This window comes from Mus caroli, unplaced genomic scaffold (assembly GCF_978045245.1).
Source record: "Mus caroli unplaced genomic scaffold, Mus_caroli_1 scaffold_2, whole genome shotgun sequence".
NCBI classification, from domain to species: Eukaryota; Metazoa; Chordata; class Mammalia; order Rodentia; family Muridae; genus Mus; species Mus caroli.
In genome coordinates, this window is record NW_028227257.1 from 155,423,252 (window position 1) to 155,444,860 (window position 21,609).

Consider the following 21,609-nt stretch of genomic DNA (forward strand, 5'->3'; position numbering starts at 1 on the left):
AGGTCGTGGCCATCCTCCCAACCCACATCCCCAGATGCCTCCTTGTCTCATAGGGACTAGCCTGCTCTTTTGTGAGAACCAGCTGTATTCCCACACCCTTCAAAGGCTCTAAGGAACCCTGGTTGGCAGAAAGGATGGTTAGCAGCTGCTCCCGGCGTTTAGACTGTCTTGGAGATGGAAATACAGCAAGGAGGTTGTCACTGGGAAATGGTGGTCCCCAGATGTGAGAGGCTATTGGAAGACTTAGTGGTACCATGTTGCTACCTTAGGTCGTCCAGGACACCTGCCTCAGCCCGAGTAGACTTCTTCCCAGAGATCTACCTGAGAAAATGGGTGAGAGGAAAGCCCACTTGCTGTGTAATTACTCTGGGAGTTGAGAGGGAGCCCAGTAGAGGCTGCTGTGCTAGAGGATGAGGGAGGAACTTGGCATTGAAGAGCCAAAGTTGATAGAAAAGGAAAACGCAATGGACCAGGCTGAGGTGGCTCTTTTGGCATGGCCGGTGATGTTTAAAGGATGTAGGAAGAATGGGCTCCAGTTGGCTTTGAGCAAAGTGTCTTGGAGAAGATGACAAGTGCTAGATCTAGTCTGACGGGAAGAGGGGCTTGCAGGCTGTGGGCCCACTGTGTGTGTGGAGAACTGATACCGAAGAGGAAGCACAGTGATCAGTGTCTTGGTCTGGTTGTGTCTCGTGCCCAGGTAAGGCCACCACCAGGGTGTTGTCTAGGACCTGCCCTGCTGGCCTGTGGTAAGCTTCAGTAGCCGTCCCCATGTTTACTGTAGAGACGTGAGTGTGGAGTGGAAGACGCTGACTGTTAGTGTCAGCGGGAAGTACTTGCTCCAGCCAGGATTGGTACCAGCAGGTAGGAAGCTCATTAATTAGTTATTGTGGGAGCCACCAGACCTGTCACCCTGATTGACATCTCTTCCCACATTTGTAGCAGGGATTTAATTGTCTTATCTGAGAAGCTTCCCAGAACTTAAAATCCTGGTTTTAGATCCTCTTACAAGGTCAGTGTAGCATAATGACCCAGGTACCTCACCAGGTCACCTCCTGGTCGGCTCCTCTCCTCTCTTTTTCCCTCTAGAGCAGTGTTCTCAACCTGTGGGCCAGGACCATCAGAAAATAGGTATTTACATTACACAACAGCAACAAAACTACAGTTAGGAAGTAGCAATGAAAATAACTGTGTGGTTGGAGGTCACTACAGCATAAGGGACAGTAAGAAAGGGCGCACCATTAGGTAGGTTGAGAACACTGCTCTAGAGGATTGTTCTGAATTGAGGTGTGATACAGTCTGTGTTTTTTTTTTTTTTTTAGGGCTTTGTGGTGTGTGGGGGTTATAACTCACATGGCTGCAGCCAGTGTGACTTCCCCTGGCTCCCTAGATCTGCTACAGCCTGGCTTCTCCAAGACCCTCCTGGGGACCAGGTTAGAAGCCAAGTACCTCTGTTCAGCCTGCAGAAACATCCTGCGGAGGCCTTTCCAGGCCCAGTGTGGGCACCGCTACTGCTCCTTCTGCCTGACCAGCATCCTCAGGTGTGCATCCATTCTCTCCAGGTGGGTGGGTCAGCCAGGTGGCTCTGAAGTCAGATTGCACACTGTCCTGTAGAATGGTTGCCAGTACAAATTCTTCATGGATTCTGGAGGCTTAGCTCAAATCAAGAATGTAAAATTTATTGGGCTGGAGAGATGGCTCAGCGGTTAGAAACACTGACTGTTTTTCCAGAGGTTCTGAGTTCAATTCCCAGCAACTACATGGTGGCTCACAACCATCTGTAAAGTGATCAGATGCCCTCTTCTGGTGTGTCTGAATACAGCTACAGTGTACTTATATACGTAAAATAAATAAATAATTCTGTTAAAAAAATATAAAAAAAAATTGATTGTTTCTGGATAAGGTGGAACGTCCCTTAATTTCAGCGCTCAGGAAGCAGAAGCAGGAGACCTCTGTGAGTTCAAGGTCATCCTGGCCTACAACTGAGTTCTAGGGCTACCTAAAAAAAAAGAAAGAATGGAGAACTGATCATAGCAACGTATGGCAATAGTAGTATATTCTCTCTCTCTCTCTCTCTCTCTCTCTCTCTGTGTGTGTGTGTGTGTGTGTGTGTGTGTGTGTGTGTCTGGTCTGTCTGTCTCTCTCTCTCTCTCTCTCTCTCTCTAAATTTTTGTTCCCAACTCTTGGGAGGTAGAGACTGGAAGATCAGAAGTTCAGGGTCATCCTTGGCTGTGTAGCAAGTTCAAAACCAATCTCAGCTCTGTGTCTCAAAAAATAACAGACATCAGAGAACTGGCTCAGTGCATGAAAGCACTTGCTGCAGGTTTGACAGGCTGAGTGTGAGCCCTGTGATCCACACTTATGAAGGAGAGAGCTGACTTGTCCTCTGACCTCCACCAGCACACCTTGGTACATGTTTATACACACAGTACATTTTAAAAATGTAACTAAAAAATTAAAGAGGCAGGGTAGATAAAGTGCTTCCCATGAAATCAAGGCTTGAGTTTGGTCCTTTCCACCCATGTAAAAACCTGGGCATGGAAATATGCACTTGAACTCACATCATATGCCTGGAGATGGAGTCAGGAGGGTTCTTGGGGTTCATTGTTTTGCCTAATCTGCATGTTGTAGGTCCTGGTAAGAGTTCTAGCTGAAAAAGGTAGATGGCACGTAAGGAGAAGTACCTGGTATGTGACCTCTAGCTTCAGATACATGTATATGCACCCGTATTCATCTTCTCCCCCCCCCCCCCCCACACACACATTGGCTATATATTGGAATACTATTTTTGGACATGTAGGTTAAATATTGTATGTTGGTTTCACAGGCACTAGAAAGTTAGTGTGAGGATTATAGCTCCCTTAGGCTGCTCTGGGTGGGTAGATTGAATGTCACACAAGTGGGTGGCTGACATGTGTCACTTGCCGTAGTCTGAAAGGGCAGCAGCAGTGCACATGGAGAAATAAACACACCCACGTTTTTCTACCATGTAGTTTAGAGGCCAGGGCCTACAGTCAAGGCTCAGTGACAAAGCACTTACCTGGCATTCATGAAACCTTAGCTTGATCCCTGACATCACAAATTCAAAAAGAAAAAGGAGGAGATGGTTAGCCTTACAAGTTCAGGCCCTGATACCCTTTTCCACATTTCAGCTTCTCGTTTGTGGGTTTTCATGATATTGTACAGTTGATATACTAGTTTGTTCAAAGATGAGAAAAACAAAGAATGAACAGTGTGGAGCCGGGTTGTGGGCTGAGCAGGCAGTGCTCAGAGATTCTGCAGAGCAGGCATTTCAGCGGACTCTGTGTTTCCTCTGTTCCCACCAGCTCTGGGCCTCAGAACTGTGCGGCCTGTGTCCATGAAGGCCTGTATGAAGAAGGCGTTTCTATTCTAGAGAGTAGTTCGGTAAGTACTCAGTATTGAGAGAAACATGTCAAAATTAACAGAAATGTTTAGCAAGCGGTTTTGTTCTGTAGCACTGGTAACGGAATGAAGATTTGGGCGCTGAGAGTGGCCTCTTCATGACCCTTTAGGGTTGGAGAGGCTGAGAAGCGTGGGCCGGCTGGTCCTTCTGCCCCACGTGCTGGCTGAAAAGGGTGGCTCAGCTAGTTTTGGGTAGGGTCTCTGATCTAGATGTTGCTTCATAGACAGTCGGGTACTGGGAGAGGGTGTAACCCAAGGACATTCCTGTTCCAGGCCTTTCCAGATAACGCTGCCCGCAGAGAGGTGGAGAGCCTGCCAGCTGTCTGTCCCAATGATGGATGCACTTGGAAGGGGACCTTGAAAGAATACGAGGTAGATGGACATTTCTGTTCTGGCCCAGTGGCTGAGTCTCCAGCAGTGGGCTTTAAAAAATAATTTATTTCTATGCATGTGTGGTTTGCTTGCATGTATGTCTATGCAAGTGTATTGGACCCCTGGAACTGAAATTATGGACAGCTGTGAGCTGCCTACCGAGAATTGAGCTGGGTCCTCTGAAGAGCAGTCAGTGCTCCTAACTTTCTTCTTCTTCTTCTTCTTCTTCTTCTTCTTCTTCTTCTTCTTCTTCTTCTTCTTCTTCTTCTTCTTTTTAAAGATTTATTTATTTATTTATTTTATATAAGTACACTGTTGCTGTCTTCAGACACTCCAGAAGAGAGCATCCAGTCCCATTACAGATGGTTGTGAACCACCATGTGGTTGCTGGGAATTGAACTCAGGCCCTCTGGAAGAGCAGATGGTACTCTTAACCGCTGAGCCATCTCTCCAGCTCCCATGCTTTTGAGTCATCTCTTCAACCCCTACAAAACATTTCTCATAGAAGCCATGTTCTAGTCTTGCTAGAACTGGCCTGGCCAATGTATGTGAAACAAGTTCCTCCTCAGAGCTGGCCATGGTGGCACACTCCTTTAATGCCAGTACTCGGGAGGCAGAGGCAGGCCGATCTCTGAATTTGAGGCTAGCCTGGTCTACAGAGAACGTTCCATGACAGCCATCACTTCATAGAGAAACCCTGTCTCGAAAAAACAGAAAAGAAAGGAAAAGAAGGGCCTTTTTCTTTCTCTGAGTATGCCCGTGACCCCAGCACTTGGGAAGGTGAGGCTGGAGAATGCTGAGTTTCGGGCTAGCTGGGCTACCTAGCGAATTTTGTTTTTGTTTTGTTTTCTTTCTTTCTTTGTTTAAAGAGTACCCTTTTGAAACCTAAATAGTGCGGGTAGGCCTGTTCCATAAGTCTGTCACTTCTTTCCACGTCTTAGTTTCCTACTCCAGTTCCCCAGAGGTACAGTAGGACGGGAGTGCCTTACGTAAGAAGCTAGCGCCAGGCTGGCCTTGGGAACACCATTGTGTTGCTTTGGCTGCAGAATTTTCGTTTTTTGCAGGAAGCTGCAGCTTTTAAGCTCAGTGGGAGTCTGTGGTGTATATCATACCCACCAGGGATTTCTCTATTGTTATTTGTTTTCTATTTCTTTTGAGTCAGTCTTTCTATAGCCCTTGTTGTCCTGGAATTCAGAGATCCACTTGCCTCTGCCTCTTGAGTTCTGGGATTAAAGACATGCACTACCCTCCCTCACTCACAAGAGTTTTCTTGCTGTGAATTGTGTTGACTCTGGAAGTTATGTAAGTAATGGGTATATTTGTTTTGGTCACAGAAAGACATCTAGAAGGCCAAGAGGAAGAGGTGGTCTATGAAAGGGACCAGTGTAGTGTGAACATTAGCATGAGCTTTTTTTTTTTAAGTATGTCACCTTTAGGCATCTTGAGTTAAACCTGCATTACAGAGGCCACTTGGTTAAGTGACACCCCTCCAGTCCACCAAGTTTCTCATTCCTCTTGTTGCTCTAGTCAACAACCTTCAAAGAAGTTTTTGATTCCGCTGGACATGGTGATGCACACCTAAAATCACTATTCTTAGAAGGCTGAGACAGGAGGACCATGTGTTCAAAGGTGGCCCAGGCTGCTAGTGAGGCCTTGTCTTCCCTATGCCTGCCTCTTGTGTCCCGTGACCTGTTGACTGGTCACACTTTGTGATCTCAGGCCTTGGGCTTCAGTCTCTAGCTGAGCAGTTTGGGCTTCACTTGGGTGAACAAGAAACTCGGTTTTTTCTAGCATGGTGTCAGGACCTGATCAAGAGTCATAGTCCACACTGTATCCTTAAAATGAAATGCTTAGTGCTGTCTGTGAAAGAGATGGCTCCTAGGGAAGTGACATGCTTGGTGTATTGGGTGGATGCAGGAAAATATGGGTGTAGGGCATGGAGGCCTATAGAACCTGTTTGCTCTTGAAGGTGTTTTGAGAGACCCCTGGGGCAAGTGGAATAATTCTTCCCAGGCCTGTGGTAGGCTTTAGATTCCACCAAGATTTCTGTTGCCTCCAGGCCTGTGGTACTGTAGGTCAGTGACTGTGTGGGCCTCTGACTGATGGCCAGGGACTGCAGCCAGGCCATGGGCTTGGTGCCATGTGGCTTTGTAGGCATGCAGGGTGGAAAGTCCCTGGCTGCACCCTTTGAGAGCTCTGGAAAGTCCCTGAGATGAGTTGGGTTTGGTCACATGGGAGGGCAGGCACAGCTCAGCCTTAGCTGATTTTATTGATAAAAACTTGTCGCTGGTGGCAAATGTCACAAGCCAGAGAAGAAATTACACCCTCTTTGTGCCGTCATTACCACAGATAATCTTCTCTTCTGCCTGTCACAAGTCTCTTTATTTCTTAGCTTTCACTGGAAACTAAGGTTGTAACTAAAACATTTTTTTTTTTTTTTTTTTGGTTTTTCGAGGCAGGGTTTCTCTGTGTAGCCCTGGCTGTCCTGGAACTCACCTTGTAGACCAGGCTGGCCTCGAACTCAGAAATCCGCCTGCCTCTGCCTCCCGAGTGCTGGTAAAACATTTTTTTATGGTTTAAATTATTTAAAATATTTGAAAGATGGAAAAAAAATCCTGCTTAGCCTTTGGCTCTGTTTTCCTTTATGATGATGTCTTTCATTCTGAAGATGAATTGAAAGCTGTTTTAAAGTCTGTTGTCCTGAAGGCAAGGCCTGGTGCTGCACTAGGGAAAGCAAAGGCTGCCAGATCTCTGTGAGTTCCAGGCCAGCCTGGTCCCTACATAGTGAGTTCCAGGCCAGCCTGGTCCCTACATAGTGAGTTCCAGGCCAGCCTGGTTCCCACATAGTGAGTTCCAGGCCAGCCAGACTACAGATTCCAGGGGGCAGCTGACACTGGGAAGGCAGGTGTGCCGGTCGGCATGGCCTCATCGTGGACTTGCTTTTCACATTTATTTATTTTATGTGTATGGGCTTTTATCTGTATGTGTATATGTGCGTCACTTGCATACCTGGTGTCCAAAGAGGGACCAGAAGAGGGAACTGGCTCCCTTAGAACTGGACTTAAGGTTGGCTGTGAGCCACCATGTGGGAGCTGGGGGTTGAACCTGAGTCTGCTGCAAGAGCAACAAGTGCTTCTAACCACTGAGCTCTCTCTCCAGCCCATCGTTAGAGTCTACACAGTGAATTCCAGACCAGGCAAAGGTATATAGTGAGACCCTTTTCAACCACACCTAACCACCCCCACCCCCCCAAATTTCAGTTTTAACAACTATATTTTCTTAAAATGTTAAATTTGAATTCTGCTTGAATAAATGCTGATATATTTAGATTGTGTCTGCTAGGGGAGGGGAGTTTGAGCTTTGTCCTTGTTGCCTGAGTATGTTGTTACAAGTGTGTCTTCTGTAATCCTTTGTGGTCAGGACCTGAGGACAAGCATTCATTCCCTGGTCTCCCCCAGGACTCATCGAAAAAAGTCAGGTACAGCAGCATACGCCTGTAATCTCAAAGTTGAAGAAGCAGAGACAGGAACATCTCTGGGGTTTGGTGGCCTGCCAGCCTGGAGTATTGAGTGAATATTCAAGTCACTCTCAGGTTCTGAGCTTAGCTGGGATTTGAAGCAGCCAGTGCAGGGCATGGAACACAGGGCCATGAACACACAAAGCACACACTCACCCACTGAGCCTCACCTATCCCAGGAGAGAAACATTTTATTGAAATTTGTCAGAATCCAGGTTTCAGAGAATGGATTGCATAAGGTCCTGTCTCAAAAAAACAGTATGAGAAATATAGAGAAACTCTGAGCAGAGGACTGAGAGCCAAGTCAGTGCTAGGCTCCTGGGCCTCCAGAACTTCTGTCAGCTGTCTCTCAGCCCGAGTTGGCCTTTGAGGATTACTTCAAAGCAAATGTAAGCTGCCTTGTCATTTATCTTGTTTATTTTTTAGTATAGAGGATTAACTCCAGGGTTTTGTGCATTCTAGGCTTTCTTCTACCATATTACAGCTTTGTGTAGTGTGTGTGTGCCTGGGTGTGTGTGTGTGTGTGTGTGTGTGTCCATGTGGCTGCGCATGTGTGCATGAGCATTTGGAGACCAGAGGTTAGCATTGGGTGTCATTTCTCAGGAGCCATCCACTTTACTAAGATAGTTTCCTATTGGCCTAAGCCCAGCACTTAGTCTAGGATGCCTGGCCATCTTACCTGAGGGTCCTCCTATCTTTGTTTACCCAACATTGGAATTACAGGAGCACACTGCTATACGTGACTTTTTAAAATAGGAGGTTTGAGGGTCAAAACCCAGGTCTTAATGTTTGTGTGGGATGTACTTTCGTCAGCTGAGCCATTTCCCCAGCCCCAAGTCATAAGTAGCCTTTTAGTTAAATTATAGTAACTTAACTAATTTTTTTCAAATACTATTTATTTATTTAATGTATATGAGTACATTGTAGCTGTCTTGAAACACACCAGAAGAGGGCATCAGATCCCATTACAGATGGTTGTGAGCTACCATGTGGTTGCTGGGAATTGAACTGGAGAAGCAGTCAGTGTTCCTAACCACTGAGCCATCTCTCTAGCCCCAACTTAACTGTTTTTGTACATTAGTCTTACCTTCTGTAAACTGTTATAGCATAATAGCTTGAGGCCCTTCCCCACCCCCCCCCCCACCCCCCGAGACAGGGTTTCTCTGTGTAGCCCAGGCTGTCCTGGAACTCACTTTGTAGATCAAGCTGGCCTCAAACTCAGAAATCCGCCTGCCACTGCCTCCCAAGTGCTGGGATTAAAGGCATGTGCCATCACGCCTGGCTGAGGTCCCTCTTTGTGCTTGTTTAATAGCTAGTTGTTGCACACTCAAGGAGTTACAGGATCATGGCACACGGAGCCCCTTGGGCTGGAGCGTTAGTGTGGTTGTCTAAGCCTTGATGTGTCCTAGCTTGGGCTTGCCAAGCACTTAGACTGAATGCACCACTTCTGCTTTTCCCGACTACAGTCCCACCTCCTTCCTAGGATTTGATTGAGGGCCTCTCACCCTGTTGTCTTCTTAGAACAACCTTCCTCCAGAGTTGTTCGGATAACTCTGAACAGCTAATTTGATCTTTATGGCCCTGCTGTTGGGTCTTTTCTCACCTACTGGACTGTGTCTCAGCCTCAGGAACTTGCCTCTTACCTATTAACCTTCTCCTAGAAGTTTTCCTCCTCTGTAGTTCGCTCTGTGTCTTCTGCTTCCAAACACACGCACACACACACACACACACACCACACACAAGACCATAGCAAGAGAGAGACAGTGGTGAAGGTTTCCAGGGGTGGAGGAGTCTGTGCATGGAGATAGAGTTAGCACTTAGGAAGAAGAGAGTTCTGTGGATGAGCAATGGAGGCTACACAGCACCGAGTGTGCTTCCTATACTGACCTGTGTGCTTAATGTAGACCATCCAGGCATGGATGGTACACATCTTTAGTCCTAGCACTCAGGAGGCAGAGGCAGGCAGATCTCTGAGTTCAAGACCAACCTGGTCTATAGAGAGAGTTCTAGAACAGCCAGGACTATATAGAGAAACCCTGTCACACCCCCCCCCCCAATAGTATAGGGAAGAAAACAAAAAGATAGCTTAGCCAACAAATTGCTAATGCCATGTTCCTCTGGTGACCAGTGTCTTAGTGGTCCACTGCTGTGCAGAGACACCACGACCCAGGCAACTCTTATAAAGGACAACATTTCATTGGGGGCTTGCTCTTAGTCGGGAGCTGTCTGGCTTACAGTTCAGAAATTTAGTCCCTAATTGTCATGGTGGGAAACATGGCAGCATGCAGGCAGACATCTGTCTCTTGATCCACAGGTAGCAGAAGGGGGCTCTGTTACACTAGGCAGGCATAGTTTGAGCATAGGAGACTTCAAAGCCTGCCCCCAAAGTGACATCCTTCCTCCAACAAGGCCACGTCTCCTAATAGTGCCACTCCTTACTGGCCAAGCATTCAAACACATAGGTTTATGGGGGCCATACCTATTCAGATCACCACAGAAGCTGATATGGGGGTGGGGTGAGGTGCCCGGGTGTGTATGGTTGAAGAGTTGGGTGTCCTGGGGGTGTCACTCACTAGAGAGCAGCTGTAATGAAGCAGCTCAGTCTAGCACAGCTAGGAGTCAGCATCCTTGGTTTCTGAAAGTGAGAGAGGATACAGTGGCCTGTGTCTATACAGTGGTTCTGAGGGGGCAGACTCCATGATGGGCAGGCTGGACAGCATGGACAGCAAGCCACTTGCATATGCTGTGGCCACCTGCATGTCTGCATGCTATCTTCATTTACTTCTTTTGTTGCCAGAGCTGCCACGAAGGACAGTGCCCATTCCTGCTGACAGAGTGTCCTGCATGTAAAGGCCTGATCCGCCTCAGCGAGAAGGAGCACCACACTGAGCAGGAATGCCCCAAAAGGAGCCTGAGCTGCCAGCACTGCAGAGCACCCTGTAGCCACGTGGACCTGGAGGTGAGCTGGGCGGGGCGGGGCAGCCTAGGAGGCAGTATCCACAGCACGGGCAGTCGCCTAGCATTTACTGCCATGGTTGAAGTTTGCTTAACTTCTTCATATTTCTCTCCATAGCGTCATGGAGATGAGAAGGTTTTTGGTGGAACTGGGTAATTAGTACTGACTTACTTTAAAAAGTGATTTATAGCCAGGCAGTGGTGGTGCACACCTTTAATCCCAGCACTTGGGAGGCAGAGGCAGGCGGATTTCTGAGTTCAAGGCCAGCCTGGTCTATAGAGTGAGTTCCAGGACAGTCAGGGCTACACAGAGAAACCCTGTCTCGAAAAAACAAAAAACAAAAAGTGATTTATAAAATACAAAAAATTCAGGAAAAGAATTTTTAAAGAGGATGTACAAATGGCTAGCAGCTAAGAATACTTATTGAAGCCTGGCACAGTGGCGCATGCCTTTGATCCCAGCACTCAGGAGGCAGAGGCAGGCGAATTTCTGAGTTCAAGGCCAGCCTGGTCTACAAAGTGAGTTCCAGGACAGCCAGGGCTATACAGAGAAACCCTGTCTCGAAAAACAAAACAAAACAAAACAAACAAAACAAAACAAAACAAACAAAACAAAACAAAACAAACAAAAAAAAATATTTATTGTTCTGTCAGAGGACCTGGGTTCAGGTCCCAGCACCTACAAGGTGCCTAACAACAATCCCATAGCACCAGTTCTACGAGAGCCCTTTTCTCTCTTCTCTGTGCACCAGGCAAACAAACACTCATATACACAAGATAAATAAATCTAGAACATGTATATTTTGAGACAGGTTCTCACCTGTAGCCTTCCCTGAACTGGAACTTGCTATGTAGACCAGGCTGGCCTCAGACTTACCGAGATCCTTGTGTCTCTGCTCTAAAATGCTGGGATTAATGACTTCTGCCACCTTACAGGGCTAAAAGAATTGTCAGGTATTTTAGACCTACCTGAGTGTGGTGAATTGGTGCCTATAATCACAGTCCTCAGGAGGTTGAGGCCAGCCTGAACTGGATGGTAAGACCCTGTCATGATCCCACCTCTCTCCAAATGACAAGAAAAGTTGAAGCACAGAAGGCAGAGAAAACAGCAGCTATGTGTCACTTCTCTAGACTGTTAATGAGCAGATCCGATTAGATCTTATAAGACAGGTTCTCATTTCATCTATGGAGTTCAGGGTGCATTATCGGTAGCAATGTGCCATCACTTGAACAAGGGTCTGAAATGGTCACCTTCCACAGAGAAAAGGTGTACCTTAACTTTGAACTGAGAGGATGGGACTGTGAGGACATGTGCCCAGTGGCCTAAGGAATTTTCATATGACCCCACCTCTTAGATTTCATCACATGCCCACGTGTAGTCCTATGTTAGGGACCAATCCTTCAACACATAGATCTTTAGATATGCCAGAGCATATCTAAAATGTAACAGTGTTTGCTGTGTCCCTTTCTTGGCTTGTCCACATTCTCACTGTGAGAAGGTAACCATCACTCAGGTTTGCTGGAGGCGGAGACGTCAACTTCTCTTTCTTAGCTGCCTGCCGATTTGCTTTCCACATCTTGGGTGTTGGCACTGTTCTTCTGTTGTATGATATTGGATGTTGGGTGCTCTGTAGTGGTTTATCAGGGTCTCTCCTCAGGGAAGTTTGGCTGTGCCTTGGGGCCATGTGAGGACAGGATAGTGCTAACAAAGTGCTGTAGTCATTTTGATCTCTACATGGCTCCTTTGTTCTAGTCAGGTGTTGGAAGATGGTGTTCCTTGGTCCCTTTTGTGTTTCCTGGAGGTTACAGAGGGAGAAGTCTTAAGTCTGCAGTTGTGAGGGTGCCTGTAGGCTCTCACTCAGGGTTAATCACAACTCTCAAGAGAGTCAGAGGGACCATGAGCATATCAGGCTTCTCCTAGGTGCAGGCTGCCATCTTCACTACTTCCTGTCTCCCCTCCTCCTCTACTTCCCTGTCCTGATGTTGGCATCCCCAACTAATGTTCCTGTTTCTCTTTAAGGTACACTATGAGGTCTGCCCCAAGTTTCCCTTAACCTGTGATGGCTGTGGCAAGAAGAAGATCCCTCGGGAGAAGGTAAAGCATTTGCTTCCAGTGGGGTGGTTTATGGCCAGAAGCCGCAGAGTGAGGTCTCTGTGCTATTGCTAGGATGGGCATGTTCTTGGGCACGGTGGCTTGTCCGCCAATATTCATTTGAATTTTTTTGCTGTTCATTTGTTTTGAGGCAGGGGTCTTACTAATAGCCCTGAGTGCCTAGAAACTGCACTGGAGACAAGGCTGGCCTTAAAGTCATGGAGATTTGCCTTAACATCATGTTTCACCATGTCTGATGTTCCCCACCACCCCACCCTCTACCAGAATTTCACGTAGCCCAGGCTGGCCTGGAACTTAATGCATGCTAAGGATAACCTTGAACTCCTGATCCTCCTGTCTCCACCTGCAGAGTGCTGGGATTATAGGCATACACCCATAATCCTGGTTTATATTGTTACTGTTGGGCAAGTTCCTTTTTGTGGGGGTGTAGTGTGGGGTTGGAATTCAGGGCTTCAAAGCTTTCTCCCATTGAGCTGGACTTCCCTCTTGATGACAGAAGTACACCTCTCACCACAAAGAAATAAGAGGATTTATTTTTGAGTTGAGTACAAAAGACTGGCCTAAGGACATAGACTTAGTTACTCCAAATAATGAGTTTCGTGTGTGTGTCTGTTTGTCTGTCTGTCTGTCGTAACCCTTGGTAACTTCATTCTTCTTACCTTCCAGTTTCAGGACCATGTTAGAGCATGCAGCAAATGCCGGGTTCTCTGCAGATTCCACACAGTTGGCTGTTCAGAGATGGTAAGCCATGGGGCTGCTCTTAGGGACTAGGAACCTGGGTGGGTCTTTCCCTTATGATAAACAGTCTCCAGCTCTGGCTCCTCCTACGTTCTTCCACCTCTCTGTTATCTCTCCTGGCTATCTCTCAGCACCCCTTCTTGCTGCCCTCAGGTGTCCAGGCTTGCCCTCTTGAGATCTAAGAACACACAAGTATATGTGCTCCTGGCACCTTGCACTTCCCGGAATGCCTAGTGGAGGCCTTAGAGCTACACCTTGGTCTTCTGTGTTCTTGCCATCTACTTCTTCCCATCTCTCCCATGAAAGGAGAATACACTTTAGCTCAGCTGCCTAGCCAAAGTCCCCGTGCCCAGAGGTCTGGCAGATCTTCCTCTTGTGTCATATTTCACATGCATGCTGACAAATCCTTGGCTGTTGGCAGATGGATCCTGTCCCTCCAACTGCTATCTTGTCACCTCATCATCTCCTGCCTGGACACAGGCTTTATGTATTAGCCTATCTTGCCCCTTCATATTCAGCCTGTCACAGGCTATTTCTTTCTCTGTACAGTGGGAGCCCCCATGTCCTTTCATGACGCATGAACATGTGCTGGTCCACAGTGGGCCTATAGGATGTGAACATTCAGGGGAAGAGGAGGAGGCAAGCTGAGGATGCCGTGTCTGGGGCAGGGCGTCTCTGCTCTCTTGTATGGAGTGGTGGGGAGAGTTACAGCCGCCATTTCAAGGCAGCTGAGTTCCCTGCAGAAGGTAGATTAGAAGCTACCAGGAGGGGCTGGTGAGATGGCTCAGTGGGTAAGAGCACCCGACTGCTCTTCCGAAGGTCCAGAGTTCTAATCCCAGCAACCACATGGTGGCTCACAACCATCCGTAACGAGATCTGGAGCCCTCTTCTGAAGTGTCTGAAGACAGCTACAGTGTACTTACATGTAATAAATAAATAAATCTTAAAAAAAAAAAAAAAAAAAAAGAAGCTACCAGGAAACGGAGCTGCTGTAACCTTGAGCCTAGGATCTGTGCGTGTTCAGTTTGTGGGGAGCTCCAGTTCGTCTCTGACCTTGTTTGTGGGAACCTTGCTGACCTAAGCTGAGGAAGCCACTAAGCTGACTAGTGCCTGCCCAGGAGGTGCAGGGTCACCTGCTTATGTCCCCTGTCGTCCAGGCAGCTGTGCCCCCACTGGGAACACAGATGTCTTGCTTTCTGTTTACTTACGTTTTGAGTGTCTTTGTAAAATTATTTTATTTTGTTATGATTTTTATTTTTTATTACATTTGTGGGTACATAAGCCATGGCAGCATGCACATGAAACCAGAAGAAGCTTTTAGAAGGACTCTGTCCTTCCAACATATGATCAGGCTTGCGGACAGCATCTACATGCCAAGCCATCCCTAGTTTTGCTTGAGGTTGGGTTTGTTGTTTTTTGTTTGTTGTTTGTTCTTTGTTTTGCTTTGTTTTTAAAGATTTATTTATTTATTTTATGTGAGTACACTGCTGCTGTCTTTTTTTTTAAGATTTATTTATTATTATATCTAAGTACACTGTAGCTGTCTTCAGATGGACCAGAAGAGGAGTCAGATCTCATTACAGATGGTTGTGAGCCACCATGTGGTTGCTGGGATTTGAACTCAGGACCTTCAGAAGAGCAGTTGGTGCTCTTAACCACTGAGCCATCTCTCCAGCCCTGGGTTTGTTTTTTTGTTTTGTTTGTTTGGGGTTTTTTGTTTTGTTTTGTACTTTTGTTTTTTGAGACAGGGTTTTTCTGTGTATGTAACTCTGGATGTCCTGGAACTCACTCTGTAGATCAGGCTGGCCTCGAACTCAGAAATCTGCTTGCCTCGGCCTCCCAAGTGTCCATCATTGTGGGCAGCACGGGAGCAGGCAAGGTAGGCAGGCAGGCAGACATGCATGGTGCTGGAGCGGTAGCTGAGTGCTCACATCCTGAGAGAGAAGCACATGTCCTAATGGATGTCAGTCCAGTGTGGCTCGTGGTACCGCACTGTCCAGGCTAGTTCTGTACAGACACCATGCCAAGAGCTGCTTGTCCTGTCCCACAGGTGGAGACTGAGAACCTGCAGGATCATGAGGTGCAGCGGCTACGGGAACACCTAGCCCTACTGCTGAGCTCATTCCTGGAGGCCCAGGCCTCCCCGGGAACCTTGAACCAGGTGGGGCCAGAGCTACTCCAGCGGTGCCAGATTTTGGAGCAGAAGATAGCCACCTTTGAGAACATCGTCTGCGTCTTGAACCGTGAAGTAGAGAGGGTAGCAGTGACTGCAGAGGCTTGTAGCCGGCAGCACCGGCTAGACCAGGACAAGATTGAGGCCCTGAGTAACAAGGTTTGTACTTAGCTGGAATAGTAAGTCCTGGATCTTTGGAGCCTGGGCAGTGTCAAACCTGTCTACACTGCATGACTTGGGCTTTGGCCATCTGCTTTCTGAATCTTATACTCTGTGAGGCTCAGTCAGAGCATTTGATTTTGTCCTAGGAGGGTACAGCATCAGTCATGACACTGTGCTGGGGCTGTGGAGCTCCCGGGTGCATGTACATCCAGAGCCGTCCATGTGAACTTGGAACCTGTTCCTAACCCTGGGGACAGAAAAGACTCCAGAGGCTAGCAGTGGGGGAGGAGGGGGCTCAGGGCCACACCATATGACAGAGTTAAGTGGTCTCTGCTCTGCAGGTGCAACAGCTGGAGAGGAGCATTGGCCTCAAGGACCTGGCCATGGCTGACCTGGAGCAGAAGGTCTCCGAGTTGGAAGTATCCACCTATGATGGGGTCTTCATCTGGAAGATCTCTGACTTCACCAGAAAGCGTCAGGAAGCCGTAGCTGGCCGGACACCGGCTATCTTCTCCCCAGGTGCCATTTGTGCTCTTCCCATCAGCCTCAGAGGCCCAACAGAATGGCTCCCTAGCTGGGGCAGGGCACATGCTCAGCTGGCACCAGGAGTGTCTGCATCTAACGCTTCCTGGGAGTTAGGCATGAGGAGCTATGGGGTGCCAGGTTAGATGTGCAGAGTATGCCCCTTGTCCCCTGCAGATGAGCATGGTGGCTTTAGAGTGGATAATGGAAAACAGACCTTTGCAAACTGGGTCACAGCTTCAAGCTTGTCTGACTCCTGCCCAACTGGATTGAGCATTAGTATTTCCTGTAAGCAGGAGTCCTGTGAGAATGTTCCTCACTCTCCTTCACCTGCAAGGCTCTGGAGGGGCTCTGGAGCTCCTCTGGCAGGGCCTGCTACGTGCATGCTAGAGTCTGGGTATGTCATTGTAGGCTATGTATGGTTGCTTCCCTTGTGCTGCCTGCTTTGCACTTCTTACCGTACCACTGTGGCTACCTTTCTGTGGACTTCGGCGTACCCCTGAGATCCCCACAGATGGTGTGAGGGCCCAGGCCTTGTCTTTTTCCCTTGTTAGCCTCTTCTTCCTGCTCAGTAGTTTGCTTCATAACTTAGTCATCGTCTATCAGAAGGTGACCTGCACAGCATTTATTTCTAGGCTTCCTTTACAAAACCTTCTCTGCAGTAGAGGTTCTAGGATCAAGGCTAAGCCCTTAGGAGACCCTCTCCTTACTGGCTTGCCTTGACACTGGTGGTCCCTGCCCTTGCGTGAGAAGACGGAGCACTCTACTCATCTCTGTAACATGGCTTCAGTGAGGGCTAGCAGTAAACAAACCTGGAGACTAGGAAACCAGTGTCTTAGGTGGGAACCAGAGGCACATGTGGGCAGCCTGGGAGCCGGATATGATTTCTAGAGTTGGGTAGTCCATGTTGGCACTGCCTTCCACCCCCTCAGGTGACTTAGTAAATGTTAACTTGTGAGGTGTGCAGGCCCAGGTTAACAGAGTTCCACAGTGAGGCTGGTAAGGATCCAGCATCAGGAGCCCAAGTCCCTTCCAGCAGTCTCCTGGGGCCATAGCCAGGCAAAAGCTGGTTTGTGTAAAGGTCGGCTTTAATATTGTTGGTGAGTTGGGTTCATGTAGTAGGCAGAGGTACAAGGAACAGGAAGGCGGGTATTGACACTGCCTGCAGAGGCTTAGCTCTGGTGAGTGGAGCATGGGTTAGTCCTGTCGTGTGGCTGAGAGCTGCTGGGAAGCCAGCTGAGACTGTATTGTTGGGTTCTCCACCCAGAGGACACAGCTTTTCACTTATGGCTGTACATCATGGCAAGCAGCCTGTGGTCCAGAGCTGTTCACTTCCCAGCTAGGAAGCAAAAGAAAGAGGGATGCAATGAGTGGAGAGCCCACTGTCTTCTTCAAGTCCCACCCCCGTGACTGAAACACCTCCTCTCAGGCCCCACATTAGAAAGTTCCTCCATCTGCAGGCAGCGCCAGATGTTTAACAAACGGGCATGGGGTGGAACATTGCAGACCTACATACACTAAAGAGTGTGCAGTGGCAGGTGCCTAAGGGTTCTTAAGGGTTGTGATTACTGAGGCTGAGATCCACAGTGACCAACTTTATGTGGAGATGCTGGTATTAATTCTGGAGTCCAAATACTGAAAAGCTTGCTGTCTATCTTTATAGACAGGTCCTACCTCAGGACAAAGAGACCAGTTTGATTTTCTTCTGTTATTTGTGTTCTGAGTTTCATTGGCTGCACCTGTCCCAGGGTGCTGCTCCCACGCACCAGGTCTACCACCCATGTACAGTGGCTTAGAACGTGCCCTCAGGCGCTCAGGGGTAGTGCTGCTCCAGCCCGTAGGTATTCCTTGACCCAGTCAGCCTCACAACCAACTAGTTACGTAGATCGTGTATCGTTTGTTAATTTTTGAGACATGTTTTTTTTTTGGGGGGGGGCGTGGTTCAAGACAGGGTTTCAGGTTTCTCTGTGTAGCCCTGGCTGTCCTGGAACTCACTCTGTAGACCAGGCTGGCCTGGAACTCAGAAATCCGCCTGCTTCTGCCTCCTGAGTGCTGGGACATGGTTTCACACTATAGCTCATGGTGGACTCGGATCCATTATGTAGCCCATGCTGAACCTGAACTCATGTTGGGAAGCTTGTGTTACTACGTCCAAGTCTCCTCTTACGCAGCCTTCCCATGTCCGGGCTGTTGTTTGTTGTTTGTTACCTGTGAACCAGAGCTTCCCAACCTCCCAGTGCTGTACCTCTTCACTACAGTCCCTCAGGCTGTGCTGACCCCACTATACAATGATTTTGTTGCTACTTCATAACTGTAGTTTTACTACTGTTATAGATCATAATGTACATATCTGATACGTGCTGTCCTAAGGGGTCACAAGCCACAGGTTGAGAGCCGCTGCTCTAGGGCCTGAGGAATGTTGACTGTGCTGTTCTCAGTTTCTGTTTCTCGGATGCTTCTGCTGAAGCAGGGTTCCTGTGGCCTGATCTCCCTTCATAGCTTGTTGAGAACCCTAGCTACTGGGTTTTTGCCACCATTTTTGTCACTTTGAGGTTATTGAAATTATCAGTTAGCTTTAAAGGATGGACGTAGAAAGATGCCTGACTGGATTTGTAAGCTCAATCTCTGGAACCCACATTAAGGATGGTAGGAGAAAGGAGTTACAGAGACAAAGTGTGGTGCAGAGATGAAGGAGTGACCATCCAGAGACTGCCCCACCTGGGGAGCCATCCCATAGACAATCACTAAACCAGGACACTATTGTGGATGCCAACAAGTGCTTGCTGACAGGAGCCTGATATAGCTGTCTCCTGAGAGGCTCTGCCAGTGCCTGAAAATTACAGAAGTGGATGCTCACAGCCATCCATTGGACTGAGCACAGGGTCCCCAATGGAGGAGCTAGAGGAAGGACCCAAGGAGCTGAAGGGGTTTGCAGCCCCATAGGAGGAACAACAATATGAACCAACCAGTACCCCTAGAGCTCCCAGGGACCAAACCACCAACCAAAGAGTGCACATAGTGGGACTCATATGTAGCAGAGGATGCTAGTCAGTCATCAATGGGAGGAGAAGCCCTTGGTCCTGTGAAGGTCCCAGTGTAGGGGAATGCCAGGGCCAGGAAGCAGGAGTGGGTGGGTTGGGGAGCAGGGGGAGGGGGAAGAGGATAAGGGGTTTTGGGAGGGGAAACCAGGAAAGGGGATAACATTTGAAGTGTAAGTAAATATCTTTTTTAAAAAAAAAATAGATGTTAGGAGAGACCAGGCAGCAATCAGTGCACAAGGAAGGCAGAGGCCAGCCTGGCCTACAAAGTGTTCCAGAACTACATAGACACTCTGTCTCAAAAAGCCAAAACAAAAGGCTGGGAGGAGAAGCAGCTCCCAGAGCTCTTCTTTGGTTTCCACACACACCCTGGCAGGGTCCGCCCTGTAGGACTGCACAGAGTGCACACAGTAATGGCTTTCCTGAAGAAGTGAAATTGGAGGCCATCCTGAGCTGCATGGCAAGAGTCTCTGGGTGGAGGGAGGCTTTCTTTTTGTTTGTTTGTTTGTTTGTTTGTTTGTTTTTTGTTTTGAAACAGGGTTTCTCTGTATAGCCCTGACTGTCCTGGAACTCACTCTGTAGACTAGGCTGGCCTTGAACACAGAAATCAGCCTGCCTCTACCTCCCGAGTGCTGAGATTAAAGGCGTGTGCCACCACTGCCTGGTGGAGGGGGGTTTCTTTTGTGAGGAAACCCTTTTTTGATACTTAGCAAAAGCTGTGTGATGGTTTCTGTTTTCCCCTTCCTGAGGGTGGGCTGCAGGGAAGGAGCTGTGTCCTGCCCTGTCCTCACTGACATGTCTCCATACCTCCAGCCTTCTACACAAGCAGATATGGCTACAAGATGTGTCTACGGGTCTACTTGAATGGCGACGGCACTGGGCGGGGAACTCATCTGTCTCTCTTCTTCGTGGTGATGAAAGGCCCCAATGATGCTCTGTTGCAGTGGCCTTTTAATCAGAAGGTATACAAGGCAGCCCCAGGATTCTAGGGGATCTGAGGGTGGCATTGGGTACAGCTTCCAAGTGGCCAGGTTTCCAAGACAGTGTATGAATCCATGCACATTAGGCTGTGGTTCTGCAGTGATTTCTCAGTGCTGATTCTGACACCTGATTGGCTTCATGACCCACACATGTTTGAAAATCTCCTGAGCCCCCTCTGTCAGTATTCAAAACCAGGACTTCCTTAATTAAGGGATTGAAACTCCAGAGAGCAGAATCTACTGAACATGGTCTCTTTCCTTCACCGCTCAGGGCCCAGCTCTCTCCTTAGAAGCCAGTACAGGAGGTAGAGCAAGGGATGAGGACTAGCAGGCCCAGAGATCCTGGCTATCACGGCTCAGACCCCTGTTCATGTGAAGTACTTTGCTTCCCAAGCAAGCTTCAGAATCAGTAGACGAACACTACAAAGAAACAGCACATGGGAACATGTGTATAGCACTAAGCTTTAGCCTCAGTTCCCAGGCACTGTGAGCACGCAGTACCACCGTGGGCATGCGTTGTTTCTGGATGAGAAGCTGACTAGACTGGCCAGTTGTCTAGGCACACTGCTGTGGGAGAGGCAGGACAGGATTGCTGTGGGTTTCAGGTGACTCATGAGCCTATTCCCTCCCTGGATTGACTTCTCGCAGGTAACATTGATGTTGCTGGACCATAACAACCGGGAGCATGTGATCGACGCATTCAGGCCTGATGTAACCTCGTCCTCCTTCCAGAGGCCTGTCAGTGACATGAACATAGCCAGTGGCTGCCCCCTCTTCTGCCCTGTGTCCAAGATGGAGGCCAAGAATTCCTATGTGCGGGATGATGCTATCTTCATCAAAGCTATTGTGGACCTAACAGGACTCTAGCCACGCCTACTAAGAATAGCAGCTCAATGAGGAGCTGTCACATTAGGCCAGCCAGGCCCTGCCACACACAGGTGGGCAGGCTTGGTGTAAATGCTTTAGGGCCTCAGCCTAAAGCCAATCACCATCACACAGAAAGGCAGGAAGAAGCCTCCAGTTGGTCTTCAGCTGGCAAACAGTTGGACGGTCCACTGAGCTCAAGGGCCTGGTGGAGCCCGCCGGGGAGCTTCTCAGCTTTCCAGTAGGAAAGCTCCTGCTGTCTCCTCTGTCTGGGGAAGGGAGAGACCCATGGGTGGGTGCTCAGAAAGGGCCTCTCCAGAGAGAGCCTCAAGAGCTGCAGCAGGTACAAAGTGACTGGCCTTCCCCACCCCATCCTTTGGAAAAGAGGTAGGGGCTGCACAGGAGAAGGCATGCGCCTGCAGGGTGTAGCCCAAGAGAGAAGCTCTCTGACACATAGGCACTCACTGGAGAAGGGCCTGCCTGGGCTGCACAGCCCTGCCAGGTGGCCTGTATGGGGGAGAAGTGATTAAACTGTTGAGATGACTGTGCCGAGTGGTGTTCATCTGGCTCCTGCTGTGTCTGGTCTTGGTAGTGGTGACCCTCTGGCCATCACTTCTGCCTTACTCATTCTGGCCACCTCTATTCCTTATATCCTTCAAGCCCAGTGACCACTCCATTGTGAGTCTGCCCAGGCCTTTGTCTCAGGATCCTTGCCTGGTTTGCACAGTAGGAAATGTGGTGGGCAGCATGGTGTG

General features: G+C 48.5%; 1 protein-coding gene across 7 annotated transcripts in view; it reads left to right on the forward strand.

The window, feature by feature from the left end:
* The window catches only part of Traf2 (TNF receptor associated factor 2), a 30,944-nt gene extending 9,546 nt beyond the window's left edge, over positions 1-21,398 (forward strand). For 6 of the 7 annotated variants that reach the window (XM_085835101.1, XM_021156435.3, XM_085835102.1 and 3 more), the window contains 10 exons: positions 1,320-1,559; positions 3,324-3,402; positions 3,694-3,792; positions 10,107-10,268; positions 12,285-12,359; positions 13,044-13,118; positions 15,166-15,447; positions 15,792-15,969; positions 19,824-19,972; positions 20,639-21,398. In XM_085835101.1, coding sequence (XP_085691227.1) covers positions 1,351-1,559; positions 3,324-3,402; positions 3,694-3,792; positions 10,107-10,268; positions 12,285-12,359; positions 13,044-13,118; positions 15,166-15,447; positions 15,792-15,969; positions 19,824-19,972; positions 20,639-20,857 — 1,527 coding nt within the window. In that variant the 5' untranslated portion in view covers positions 1,320-1,350 and the 3' untranslated portion in view covers positions 20,858-21,398. The remainder of the gene's footprint in view (positions 1-1,319; positions 1,560-3,323; positions 3,403-3,693; positions 3,793-10,106; positions 10,269-12,284; positions 12,360-13,043; positions 13,119-15,165; positions 15,448-15,791; positions 15,970-19,823; positions 19,973-20,638) is intronic. The other variant, XM_021156438.3, reaches the window with a different exon arrangement.
* The last annotated feature ends 211 nt before the right edge of the window (positions 21,399-21,609 follow it).